Source organism: Pseudopipra pipra, chromosome 1, assembly GCF_036250125.1.
Source record: "Pseudopipra pipra isolate bDixPip1 chromosome 1, bDixPip1.hap1, whole genome shotgun sequence".
NCBI classification, from domain to species: domain Eukaryota; kingdom Metazoa; phylum Chordata; class Aves; order Passeriformes; family Pipridae; genus Pseudopipra; species Pseudopipra pipra.
This window is the reverse complement of record NC_087549.1, coordinates 74,014,995-74,028,246: the sequence shown is the minus strand read 5'-3', so window position 1 is coordinate 74,028,246 and position 13,252 is coordinate 74,014,995. Positions and strand designations below refer to the sequence as shown.

The following is a 13,252-nucleotide window of genomic DNA, read 5'->3' as shown; positions in this document are numbered from 1 at the left end:
TTGCTGAAAAGAGAGTAACCTCTAGCACGTGGTTCTGGTTTTCACTATGTGCCCCTTCTACCTCACACAAGTAACCTCTCTTAAATTTACGGATATCTGTATTTGATTCTGAAGTAAAGTATGTAGCTCATTATGTTTAAATGTCTTTATATGCATTGCTTTAGAGAAAATTTAGGACATAGTAATGTCATGAAATTACTGCTTCTGTATTTAATCTGTATCCTACACAGTAGTTCACAGTTTTGGACATAACACTTAATGGACGATAAAAACCTTTCCAATATCTGACTTCTTGGAGATTTGTTATTTTTATCAGGAATATTAGTTTATTGGTTATTCATTTAAGTAGGCTCTATTTAAACATTTCTGTAGCTTTGTTCGGGCTAAAAAGGTCTTGGCCATAATTGTCCTGACAGCTGTGGATCCAGTTATCCAATTGTATAAAAATCAAAGTATTACTCACAACCTTAAAGCTGAAAATTGATAAAATGGTGGACTAAAATTTAAACCTGGAAGTCAGAGAAGGAGAGAAAAAATTGTTTATTCCTAGAATGTTTATAAGGTGAAATTAATTTTAAATATTATTCATACTGTGATGTATGCAGTGATGGTAGCTTCATAAATTAAATAAATCAATAAATGAAACCAAAATAAACCTCTTAGCTACTGTTTGCACTATATTCTAGTCTTATAGAATTATTCAAATATTTTTCCTCCTGTAAGTACGTCTAGAACTTGCTACATAGATGTGACCAATTTGTAGGGAAAATACTTATCTGGTAGGTTTAGTAGCCTGTGACTTTCATAGCCAAAGAGTATGGCTGGCAAGTTGACCAGCTGCTGGTTCATATGTCACAAGTGGGACCAACAAAGCTGTGCTGACCCTTTATTGCTCTATTTGCCTGAGAAAAGTTCAAGTAGGGAAAGCACTATTATTTGACACTCTAATGCAGAACATTTTATCCACGTTCAGTTTGTCATTGAACAGGAAGGAAATGGAAATTTATTTGAAGTAAATGTGATAGGCTAAGAAAAGTATTGGCAATAGTGGAATATCTGTGCTGTGGTTGCCCTTGGTTGATGGCTCTGATGCAGTTAGTTAAGACACAGGTAACATGCACTGCAGTAGAGCAGTACGGAAGCTGACAGTTGGACATTCCTGCCAGGGGCATTTAAGATGTAAAATAGGATTAGGGCAACTGGGGATATGGAGAGAAAGAAGGGTGAATTCAGGGCGAGTATAATCCCTATCATCATAGGTGAGGGCTTTTTACAGACTCACTCGGGTGGTCAAGGCTTTCATAAGATAATAGGTCACAAATTCGTTTGTGTTAACAGATAAGCTTGAGCCTGTGGAAGAAAGTGAAAACTTGAGAATAACTATGAGGTCCACTACCCCCATAAAGTTGAATTTGCCACACACAGTAACTATGTCAAATGTCCTGAGCAAGTTATAGACTGACAAGGAATTAATTTAATTTTTTTTCCCCCCGGAAGTCTTAGGTTATTCTTTGCTCAGATATAAACTTATAAAGAGCTTGAAGGAAGAAAGGGAAGGTGGCCGTCTTATGTCAGATAGCCCTTCACTTTAGGTTATGACATGTCTGTGCTTGGCAGACTGTTCTGCAGCTGAGAGAAAGGTTGCCCTATCTGTCACATGCATACCTTGTGTCAGAGCTCTGAAGAGTGAATTGCACTGAAGGTAGGCTTGTTGTCACAAGTTTCAGTTGCCTTTCAAGTGATGCCACGTGTCCTGTTGCCCTCTGCTGCTGAAGAAGTTGAAAGAACCCTTTCCTTTTAAATGTCACTGAAAATGTAGTTCAACCTTGAGACGATGGTATCATGGCCTGCTGTTTCTGCTGACTCAGTGATTCCAGGTTATATTTTCACAATTTCAAAGTAAAAATGGAGGTTACATTCACCTTCATTTTTTCCTGTGTGCAATACAGTTTGAGGCTGGATTTTAAATGCAACCAGGCCTGGCCTTCTTATTTATGATGTCCTGGTTAGGAGGACACTGACAGTAGTGCTGAGCACACTGTACAAGCCAGAACAGGCCACCTGTTTTTTTACAAGCTGCATTGACTCTAAGTATACAGAAGTCAAATTTATGTGTCTAATGTAAGTACTGACATACTCAAAATATACCTGCTTCATATATTTGGATTCAAGTTACTTAATATATCAACATTTTTACTATCATGTTTTATGGACAACCTCACTTGTGTAGTAATCTACCTTCTTCAACTCCTACTGATTTGAGTAAAATCTGAACCTAAAATCTGTTTAGGAAGAAATAAAAGGATGCATTAATTTTTTTGTGATAAATATATTTATTCATTGGATAAATAGTATTTGAGATTCCAGTGTGCTTGGTCTCATCATAAGTTCAGTTAATGCTTTTTGTAATAGGCAAGAGATGGGAGGAGGGGAAAATAGTTCTAAAAAAAAGGAACCAGAAAAAAATCTAAAATAACCCCAAATAACTCATGTTAAATGTTTTCAGAAATATAGCTCTTTGAGTACAGGTGCAGTTAGCAGCAACATTGGAATTCTGTCAGAGGACCCTGTTGTTTTGGATTGGGGTGGACAGGAATTTACTAGGCAGTCAAGCCACCATTTCTACAAACACCATCTGCCGTAGAGGAATTTTTCCTCGTGTAGATATACTGGGAAATCCTTGATCCTTCTTCCTTACTGCAGATGATATGCTCACTCATGTGCTTTGGTATTTTTGGATTCTGCCCAGCACCAGGTCACCTGTTAACAAGGCAGGTGATGGTGTTGGCTGTCACACAGAGCTCACCTCTTATCAATGTCTCCAGCTCTGTCTGCAGCTGCCTGGCACTGACTTGGCACACGGGGGAGTCACTCAGTGATGGAGTGGAACCTGTATTCTTGTGTAGGCTCTTTTCATTATACATTAATTCTTGAAAGTGCTTCTGCTAGTGTAAAGCAGAATTCATAGCGCATGTGAATCTTGAGAAGGCAGTATTTACATGTAATATGGAAACATTAAAGGTGTTTTGGACTTACAGTGCTGCAGAATAACATGTTTGTAAATTTTTCTGTCAGTGGTGAAAACAGTGACTTAAGAAAAATAGGACAGAAAACTTCTGGCCACAATTAGTGTGCCCCACCTAAACTTTACATGCAATTTGCCTAGTAGTATTTAGTTTTAGATAGAATATGAATAGCTACAAAATGATATTGACATAATGATGATTAAAATACCAACTTTTGTAAATAAGTATGTCAAGAAATCATTTGAATGTTTATAAATGCCAAATTTTGTTTCAGGCTCTTAAATATATACATATATAACATTAGATTTAATATAAAGATTAGTACATAGATACATGATTTTCAAGTACTCCTTGCAGCCTTTCAGTACTTAAAGGGAGCTTATAAAAAAAGGGAGAGCAACTTTTTAAATGGGCAGATAGTGACACCACAAGGGGGGACGGTTTTAAACTAAAAGACTGGAGATTTAAAATAGTTGTTAGGAGGAAAATCTTTACTGTGGGGGTGATGAGGCACTGGAACAGGTTGTCAAGAGAAGCTATGGAGGCCCCATCCCTTGAAGTGTTCAAGGCCAGGCTGGGTGGATCTCTGAGCAACCTGGTCTAGGGGAAGGTGTCCCTGCCCATAGCAGGGGGGTTGGAACTAGGTTATCTGTAAGGTCTGTTCTGTGATGCTATTGTTTTACTCAAATGGGTCAATGCTATGTCTGAGTACCTCTGTGCATGTATACATATATGTACATATGCATAGATGAAGAGCTGCTTTTTCTGAGAATAGAGGCATTTATTTCCCTTGAAGCCTGGAATCTGAAATTAAAACTGACTTGTATTTGTCATCTTGAAAGATGAAAATATGTTGCAATGTGCAGATGGAACATGTTCATATACTGTGGTGCTTATGGCAACAAATGTCTATGTTTCTAATGTAGCTTTGTGTCTACTCTTTTGCTATCCTATTTTTTTCTCTTTCAGTTACAGAAAAAGTTTCCATGTGAAATAGAAATTAACAAATGTACTGGACCAAATAATGCTTTAACTTAATGTTTTATGCATGTAGTGGTAATTATAGTAAACCTTTCCTCAATATCTCTCCATTTGCCTATATTATTGGCAGCATATTGTGGAAAAGTTAATTAAAGACTTATTTATGAGTAATTGAAGATGTATTGTTATTATAAATTCTATTTTATAGATGACTATAAAGTATTTTCAGAGTTTCTACTTTTTATAGTGACCTGGTCAAAAGCAATTTCCTTTTTTTTTTTTTTATTATGGAAAAAAAAAAAAGTACTTGCACAAGGAGAATGAAGATAGTTTTCAATCTCCTGAAACAATTTCCTGAAAAAATTAAAGCCACTTCATGGTAAGATGAGGCTGGAATTAACCTGAGAAACAAAAAGTCCAATCTTATCTGATATTGGAAAACTTCTTTAATACATTTCAGGTACTGATCTTGCCTCATTTTTAAACTGACTGAATTTGTCTTGCATGCTACTCTGAAAAACTGTATTCCTCCAAGACTGATTTTTGACTAATTTTCCATTGTTTCCCTCTTCAGTTTAGCTTAGCTTCAGTTTAACCCCACCAGTTGTCTCTTGTCTGGCCTTTTTTGTGCCCAATGTTCGAATCTTGTACTGTTTCTCACTTTAGTTTTGAAGCTATTAACTTGGCAATGTCATCTGATAATGGGTTAAATGCCCAATGGAATTCCAGATATATTAGATCTACTTTTCCTTTTTTTACTCTGTGAAAGAAATTATGTGCTGCGTGACACCTTAATAAAATCAAATGCATTTACTTCTTTTCCTTTCAACCATTTCAATTTGAATTAGCAAATCTTTACCTCTGGAAGTCAGCCTAGGCTTGAGTTGTGGTTGGTTTTGATTTTTTCCTGCTTTCTTAAATAATTACATTACTTTGTAATGTCTGTTTAGAAATTGCAACCCCCAGCTTGATAGAATAACAAAATCTGGGATTACCTCTGTTTACTTCAGTTTTGGACTAGGAATGATATAGTGAATTGTGAGACGTAGAGAATACTGTATTATGCAAATTCTCCTTAACCATGATCCCTGAGAAGAACACCATTCTTATTGAAAACAGGGCAGATATAATGTTTTTCTCTGTGGAGATCACTTCTATTCCAATCCATCCTAACTGCAAAGCTGGTGAGTATTGAAGTCAAAACTATCCAGTTGTCCTGTACAGTGTTTTGTTGAACTATACCGTTCAGTACAAAAAATTGTTGAAATTGGGATTCTCAAAATTTTGCTTAGCAGTGGTCTTTTCATGTTTTCTTTATAAGCTTTTTGCATACTCATTGTATTCTTTAAAATGAAAAAACCATTATGATCTGGATACAGTTTTAACAATTGAAAATGAGTAATACCTCCCAGCTAGTGCTCATTGACCCTCCTTTGAGCAGGGGTTTTTGCTACATGATAAGGAATAAGAATCTGTCCCTGCTTTTGACACTGACTGCCCTTAAGCTCACTTGCAAATACTGTTCTTCCTCAAAATGGCCACAAAATCATTGTTTTTTTAAGCAAACTTATTGTTTTCAACCATGAGCTTTAGCCTTTCTATACTGTGAGAAATTAATTTTGTTAAATCCAGAACAGATTTTATGTGATTCATATTCACAGACAAAAAAACAAAAAAAAAATCCTTTTCCTCGCTTTTCATATTAGCTCTGTTTTGCCAGTGAGAACAGATTTAGCTTTTTGATTGGACTGTTTCCAAGATGCACTGAAGAAATAATATAAAATTCTCAATTTTACAATCAGCTTTTAAACCTAGATTAAGATACTTGAAGAGAAAGAGATTGCAGAGTTAGTGAAATTATCAGATAACTCAGTTGAGAACCCCTCAAAATTTCATTTAGTGTAAATAGAGAAAAGAAAGCTGAAATAAATGCAAAGCTGGTAACTTTTATTTTATATATATGTAATATTTCTGATCACAGAACATGTGATTAGGATGGGCACAAAGAGAAAAGTATTACTTAGTGGCATGAGCTGTAGTGAAAACTAACTGAATTCTGGACCTACCAGGCATGGGAAAGAAAGAATTTTAATGAATTGTTTTGAACAAGTGATGTTGAGGCATCCTAGAGAGGGATTTGCATAGGTGGCCAAGAACTCAATTTTCCTATGGTTCAGCAACCTTTTCACCAAAACAAAGGACTTTTAAAGGATTGTATCTGCCAATGTAAAGCTCAGTAGTTACTTGAGATCTGTGTTTCATTTCCCTCGTCTGGTTTTTCAGCAGAGTCAGCAGAGAAAATTAGTGCTTTTATTTAACCTAATACAGTTTAACATTTTTCTGCATAATTATGCAGCCCCTCCAGAAAGTACTAGATGGCCCCTTGAGCAGAATGAGGATCACTGCCCAATCTTAACATTTTAGAGTGTTACAACTTTTCTAATTTGAAGTGCTTTGAGATTGCAGTAGGTAGAATTTGGTTTTCACAAGTAAGCTATCTCAGCAGTTGAATTCTTCTATTAAATGGTTCTGAGATATGAACTTAGTGGTGCCATAAGTGACAGATAAACTCATCTCTTAAATTTTTACAGGAGATAAAAGCATATAGCTAAGCCTCCTGCATTCTTTTTCAACACGAGAACCTGTAATATTTGTGAAGTCACTTTTCGAATAGGTTAGGGACACATTTGCACTGGAAAATTTTACAATAATTCAGTAACAAGCAGCTTTCACTACTTGTCCCATTTATTCTCAGCTTTGGTCTCTCAAGTTTGTGGGGAGAAAGATGGTCTTTTTGGCAGCTTAAAGGAATAATAATCTGGAAGTTCAGACGTGTGCTTTTGTTATTCATGAGTACACAAAGGATCCGGAAATCACAAAGTTCTCTTGCCAAGTTTTAATTCAGTATTGAAATGCGTGGATTATGTACATATATCAAGATTAAAAGATTCAATATTTATCTTGTGAAACTTCATGTTCTGGGTGTCTCTATTTAAGTAGAAAGATGATTTCATCCTTTTGTTAACAAAACAATTTCAAATTATTGGTTTGGTTATCAAGTAACTTTCCCAACATTTTGTATTGGAATATTCTTCTAATAAATATGATTAAAAATATTATTGCTTTCAGTATTACTAGTATGATATCTGGAAGATATTTTCTTCAAAATTCTACAAAGATATCCTTTTACTCTTTAGGAATATTCTCTTTAATGGCTGCACACAATTTAAAAAATATAATGTATTTTTTACATTTGTCTTTACCAAATGTCTGACCTATGAACCTGGTTTTACATATGTAATGTCTCCTGTGTTGTATTTCTTCTGGTAGGCAATGAATAATGGAAAAACTATGATTTTCATAGGGATCTGATTCTCGTTTTCCCCTCTGAGCCTTAGTGGTGGAAAAAGCCAGAATAAAAAGAATCTGCTTACAGCAAAGCTCCAAATCTGTCTAAAGGTTATGTTTGTTTTTTGTCAGCTCAAATTAATATAACTTTAGTCATTTTCAGTAATAAATATGTGATTAAAGGTGATCCATATAGCTAAATAGCTGTTATTACCATGTGCCATTTTAGTTACTTGGATAATTTGTCAACTCTGTATGCAAACAGACAGTTTACAAATAAGAAATTTCACTCCCATAGTTATAATCATAAATCACTACCAATTGTTCATGGGTTGATCCAGCTGCTTAGCACCCACCTAACGGGCCCAATTACCTTTACATTCATCTAACATTTTAGGTTATGAAATAATTTTCTGCTGCCTTTATGTTCATGCACTGAAATGTAAATTTAACACTTATCACTTCTTGCATATGTGATTCTTGGTACTGCTTCTAGCAAACCTGTGTTTCTGTATTGCCTGGTGTTTCTGGTGGTATCAGTTATTAACTTATGCAGTTATGTGTATACTACTCTGTAACAATCTCCAAGTCATCAGCATCACAGATTAAGGTTATTTCAAATACAGAACTGGAGGCATCATCCTGAGCTGTAGTCCAGTTCCTCAAAACTGGAATTAACATCAGCTCTTTCTAATAAACTTACCAAACAGCCTTCTAAGAGCAGAACAAGTATAGTTTTGCCACCTCAACTCAAATTGGATGGGACTGGGGATTGGCTGTTTCTGTGATGTTTCAATACATTTTTTTAAGTTCCAGCAAAAAATTCAATGACTAGTATGAACTTGTTTGTTCTTGTCCCACCTGTGAGCTTCCCCTGACTATTTCTTTTTCTCCCAGTTTTTAGCCTTGCAGCATTATAAAAGCCACTTGTGCTCCCTTCTCAGACTTCGATTGTCTCATCTAAATTCACCAAACTCTTCTAATTTCATCTTCTATCAGATTTTGTTTTCTCTCTTAAAAAAAGAGAATTAACTAAACAAATTCTGAAGTTAGCCCAGCTTTAAGTTGGGACCAGACCAAATGATGCCAGAAGTCATTCAAACCTAAGTTACCCTATGATTATTCCTCCTTCCTCTCAACAGAAAATTATCTTTTAAACAGTCTTTTGAACAGCTATTAAACTCAGCTTTTTAAGTGTACACCTCAAATCGTTTACTTAATCCTCCCATTAAAATGATCAACAAAATCTTTCCTGCTTCCTGCAGAATCTTCTCCTGTTTTGTGGCAATGTTTCATGTCCACACATCTGGTGAAGAATGCAGAAATAAAAGACAACATACATATAAGGTATAGGTGACTATCATGCAGTCTCTTGCATATGTCAATTGTCAAAATTCAGACAATATATTGATGTTAAGAATATTCTCTGTTAGTTTTATGGAGGACTTTATGCCACTATGGAGGCACAGTAGGAGTTTGCATCTGGCCCCAACAGGCATAAGCTGCAGGAAACGAAGTAGCAAAACCATTAGCTAAGTAGAAAGAAGAAACATCCTGGCTCTGTATTTTTTTCTGTAGGGGGGAGAAGGAATGGAAAGAAAAGGAGAGAATTGTTTACATGGAAAGAGGCGAAGGTGAAGAGCCCTGTGAAGGGGGGTTTCTTGGAAGGAGGTGAGTAAAGCTAATGTGAAGAGTCTGTAGAAGAGAAGAACTGGGAAGGGCTGTGATGTGTGATTTCACAGAAAGACATGCTTTGTGTGTGTGTACTGGGAATTTCCTGCATGGAATACACTTTCTTCAATATAGAGGCCGTCTGGCTTCTGTCTGCATTATTTCCCTAAGGAAGTGCTGAATTTAAAATGAATCATCCCCTCAAAACCTAGAGAAAATCACTTTCTATTAGTTACCAGGGACAACACAGAACAAATACTGTAGCTGAAATAGTCATATAAAAGTGTGATCATACTTTATATAATTTACCTAAAACAATGGTCAGCATGTGGTGCTTGGCTTGATCTCCATGTTAAGGCTTAAGTCTTCTGCCGAAGGGGTACCCTTGTGCAGTTTGTTGATATTGAGAAGATGAGGAGCTTCATGTTCCTAGTGTGTTTTATTACCTGCTCTAGCAGTTAGCTATCCCAGGAGCAACTATTGCAATATTCATATACAGAAGTGGATTTCCTTAAAGGAATTTCATTTATATTATGCCATATTTATTTGGAAATTAATATTATGGTACCAAAGACCAGAACCAAAAAGATACTGAAAAGGTGTGTTGTAATGCTTATTTTTAGGTGACTGTCTCCACGGGTTGGATTAAGTTCCTATAGTGGTAATATAATGCATAGGGAACTACGTGCCTCGAAAAAGAATCGATCTCAATTCACTGAATGTTTCTTACCCAACGTCAAAAAGCTGGCCAGTTTGTTTAAGGTACCTTACATGAAATTCACTCTCAGCCCTTGATCTTCAGTAGCTTTTTCTGTTCCACTGGGAAACTGCCTTTCCTTATATGAGTGCTACGGTCCGTACTCTTTCTCTGAAGAAATCTTTCAAAACTCGATGTGAAGAGAAGGTAACCGTGGTGGTGTCTTTTATAATGGAGTTTCTTACCTAAAATACTGTGTTATTTTCTATACAGGATTGAGGTTTCAACAGAAAAGACAGGGAATAGCCTGATGGTTACATTCAACTTAGATACTGCTTTTATTTCTCGCAAGTGAATAAATTTTTATATCTAGTTCTATCACATTGTGCACAAGTGCTTTAATAGCTGAGCTGTTGGGGTAAGAGGGAGGAGAGAAAGAAGAAAGTAGACCTCATTTTATCTTTCAGGGTGTTGTACTGTTTTCTTTAAAGCATGACAACCATGATGATACTTTCTGTGCAATGCTGTCAATAAAGCATGCTTGAAGAACAGTTTTATGGGTACTGATAGACTGTGCTGGGATTTAGGCAGCAGTCTGCTCAGTTGCCTCAGGGCAGAGAGGATTCTACCTCTCCATTATTGATTTCTCTAATTTCTATTTCTGATTCATTTCTTGAGCACTTAAGTTCTTTCCAGATACTATTTTAGGTACTTGTTTGGTTTGGATCAGATCCAAATACTAGCACTGGGACTGAAGGAATATCATGGTACACTGCTATCGAAACTCCTGTACTGTGGAGAAGTGGCAAAATTTAAAATTTAAAGGAGGCTGGGCAGCAATCTCATTGCTCTCTGCAGCTTCCTGAGGGGAGAGGGAGGTACTGAGCATTTCTGCCTGGGATCCAGTGGCAGGACACCTGGGAACAGTTCAAAGCTGCAGCCGGGAAGATTCAGACTGGGCATCAAGAAGCATTTTTTTACCAGCATTTTGGTGGTCAACCAATGGAACAGGATCCTAGAGAGGTGGTCAATGCCCTAAGCCTGTCAGGGTTTTAAGAGACATTTGAACAGTGCCTTTGGTCAGCCCTGAAGTGGTTGGGCAGTTGGACTCAATGGTCTTTTTAGGTCCTTTGAAAGTGAAATTCTTTAATTCTATTCCTAACGTGCTCCAGTATAGGTTCCTAATTTTTGGAAATGAGCTCTTTTCTCAAATAAAAATAGGTTTGAAGCAAAAAGAAAGAACTATTATTAGCAGAAATCCAGCCTTGAGCTAATTCCTTCTTTTTGTGTACCAATATCCTTTTTTTTAGTTAATTAATAATAATAAATTACAAAATTAAGTAATTTGGTTTGATATTAGCTTCTCTAAATAAAAGTAAAATAGTGATTGTATTGATTCAGAACTGGAGTCCATCTAGCCCAGTATCCTGTCCAGAATACATAGAGGCATGAAATGGACACCAAGGGAAGATTGAGAACAGGGTAATCACATAATACTTGTTTCCTTAATGCTGTTATTGCTTCCAAGTTTAAAGTTAAATAAAATACAGCACATACATATTGCCCTGCAAATTCTTTTCCTTGGAACAGTAAAGCTTCACAGGCTTCCACTGTGAAAGGATTCTCTGTGTTCACTGTTACACCAATAACTGTCTGCAGAACTGAAATTAAAGGGAACTGGCTGGTACTGGAAGCTCAGTAGCAAGTGTTCTGTCTCTAGGTGGCTAAGTTCATTCAAAACTAAAGTAAATGGGTTTTGGGGGGTTGGTCTGTGTGAATTGAATTCAGTAACAAAATAAAATTTAATATAATTGATAATATTCTAGACAATTTCAGGAGGAATGGTCAAAGACTTCAGGGAAACAGACTGTGTTATGCTCTGTCCATTAAGTAACAGCCTTTGCAGCCCCCATTGCAAGTACTTAAGCAGTGACTTTGTGGAATGCAAGACTGCTGCTGGCTTTCAGTGCATGCTCCATACTTAAATAATGCTCTTAGTGATGTAGCACCTGAACTTAAAATCACATTTAAATAAGAAGAAATAGAATAGTTTTATTAAGCACAATCAGTGTAGGGAAATTGAATATAAATAGGACTGGAGCAGTTTAAAACTTGTTTTTAAAGGAAAAATCTTGTCTGTAAATTTCTGCAAGTATTAAATGCAGAGGAAAGCATTGATTTGAGAGTTATCTGGAAATTTGGCTGCAGATATTTCCCTGCATCATTGAAAAGAAGTAAAAAACTTTCATAGCATAGCCACAAAGTTCTGCTATTGATTTTTTAAAACCCAGGGAATAACAATAATTTGTCTGGGAAAAAAATTAGACAGTTCTCTTTCCCCATAGGAACTTGAAGCGAGGCTTTTCTAATAAGGGTGGGAATTAACCACCTGAATGGTTTTCAGGCATCTACAGCTAAGAACTTCGTCATCATTTTAAAAGTCGGTTTGAAGTTCACAAGGTACAAAAGAGCAGTCATCAGTAAAATATGTGGGTGTATTGTTTCTTTATTTTGGTTTGTTGGATTTTTTTTTTTTACATTTTTCAGGATCATTGAGGGGATTGGATGGGGTTTGTTGAAACATCAAAAGGACTTCTTGATAGGGTAGACAAGTTGATAACGCAGCTGACTAATAGAGTGCTATTAAATATTGGAGAGAAGTTAGCATGTCACATTGACAGAAGTGAAGGAAGTGACTACTAAAGTCAGAGATTTTGAAATGATTTTAAGTTGACCACAAACAAAAAGTTGCTATTGAGGGTTTTTTTTTCCTATGATAATTTATTTAAGGGTTGGTACTTTTGCATGGGATTATTTAATGTAAAATATACTCTTAGGTTGTTTGTTTCTTTTTTCTCTGCCACAGAGTTGATACTAAAAGTTGTTTACTATTTTGCAGATAACCTGAAGTGTACTACTGATTTAAAATCTGCTTCTCCTTTGCTTTAGATGGAATATTAACTTTTCAACCTCCTTGCTTTTTGTGAAATGCTTCTGAATCATTTTTCTTTCACCTTCCACAACCAGAAAAACAATTTAAAAATCAGTGAGCCAGTATCTGCCTGTAATTATATACAGCAATGTTTGTGTGGCTCCGTTGTAGAAATAATTGAAAAGATCATGTGCTGATAAAACTCCTCATAAAATCCTTTCATACCTTTTCTACAGTAGCGTTAGATATAATTTCATTAATTATTTTAGATATAATTTCATTGTTTTAGAAAATAATAAAAAGATATATTTTTCATTGTAGCAGATAGCTATAGCACTTTCTCAAAAAATGAATGACAACTGTAAACTGAATGCACACAAAGGAGAAGCACACAAACATTTCTTGGATAATTAAAGGAATATAAAAGTGTGAATTTACCCTGGCAGCCTGTATGCAGGCTCTGTGATAAACTAAGGGGTGTGCCAGAGACAATGAATAAAAGAAGACTTACATCCCTTCTTAGCAAAAACTGAGTTTCTTTGTGGTGTTTTTCTGAGGAGCACTAAGGCAGAGGACTTGAATAACCTAATGATATGA

General features: G+C 35.9%; 1 protein-coding gene across 12 annotated transcripts in view; it reads left to right on the top strand.

Annotated features, from left to right (window-relative positions):
• Window positions 1–13,252, top strand: part of CTNND2 (catenin delta 2) — a 632,676-nt gene that overhangs the window by 315,958 nt on the left and 303,466 nt on the right. For 9 of the 12 annotated variants that reach the window (XR_010432020.1, XM_064661566.1, XM_064661477.1 and 6 more), the window contains one exon: window positions 8,934–9,026. The exons of the other annotated variants lie outside the window; for them this stretch is intronic. Coding sequence is in view for 8 of the 9 variants with exons in the window: in XM_064661566.1 (XP_064517636.1) it covers window positions 8,934–9,026 (93 nt within the window). In the remaining variant the exon portion in view is untranslated. The remainder of the gene's footprint in view (window positions 1–8,933; window positions 9,027–13,252) is intronic. 12 annotated transcript variants of the gene reach the window in all.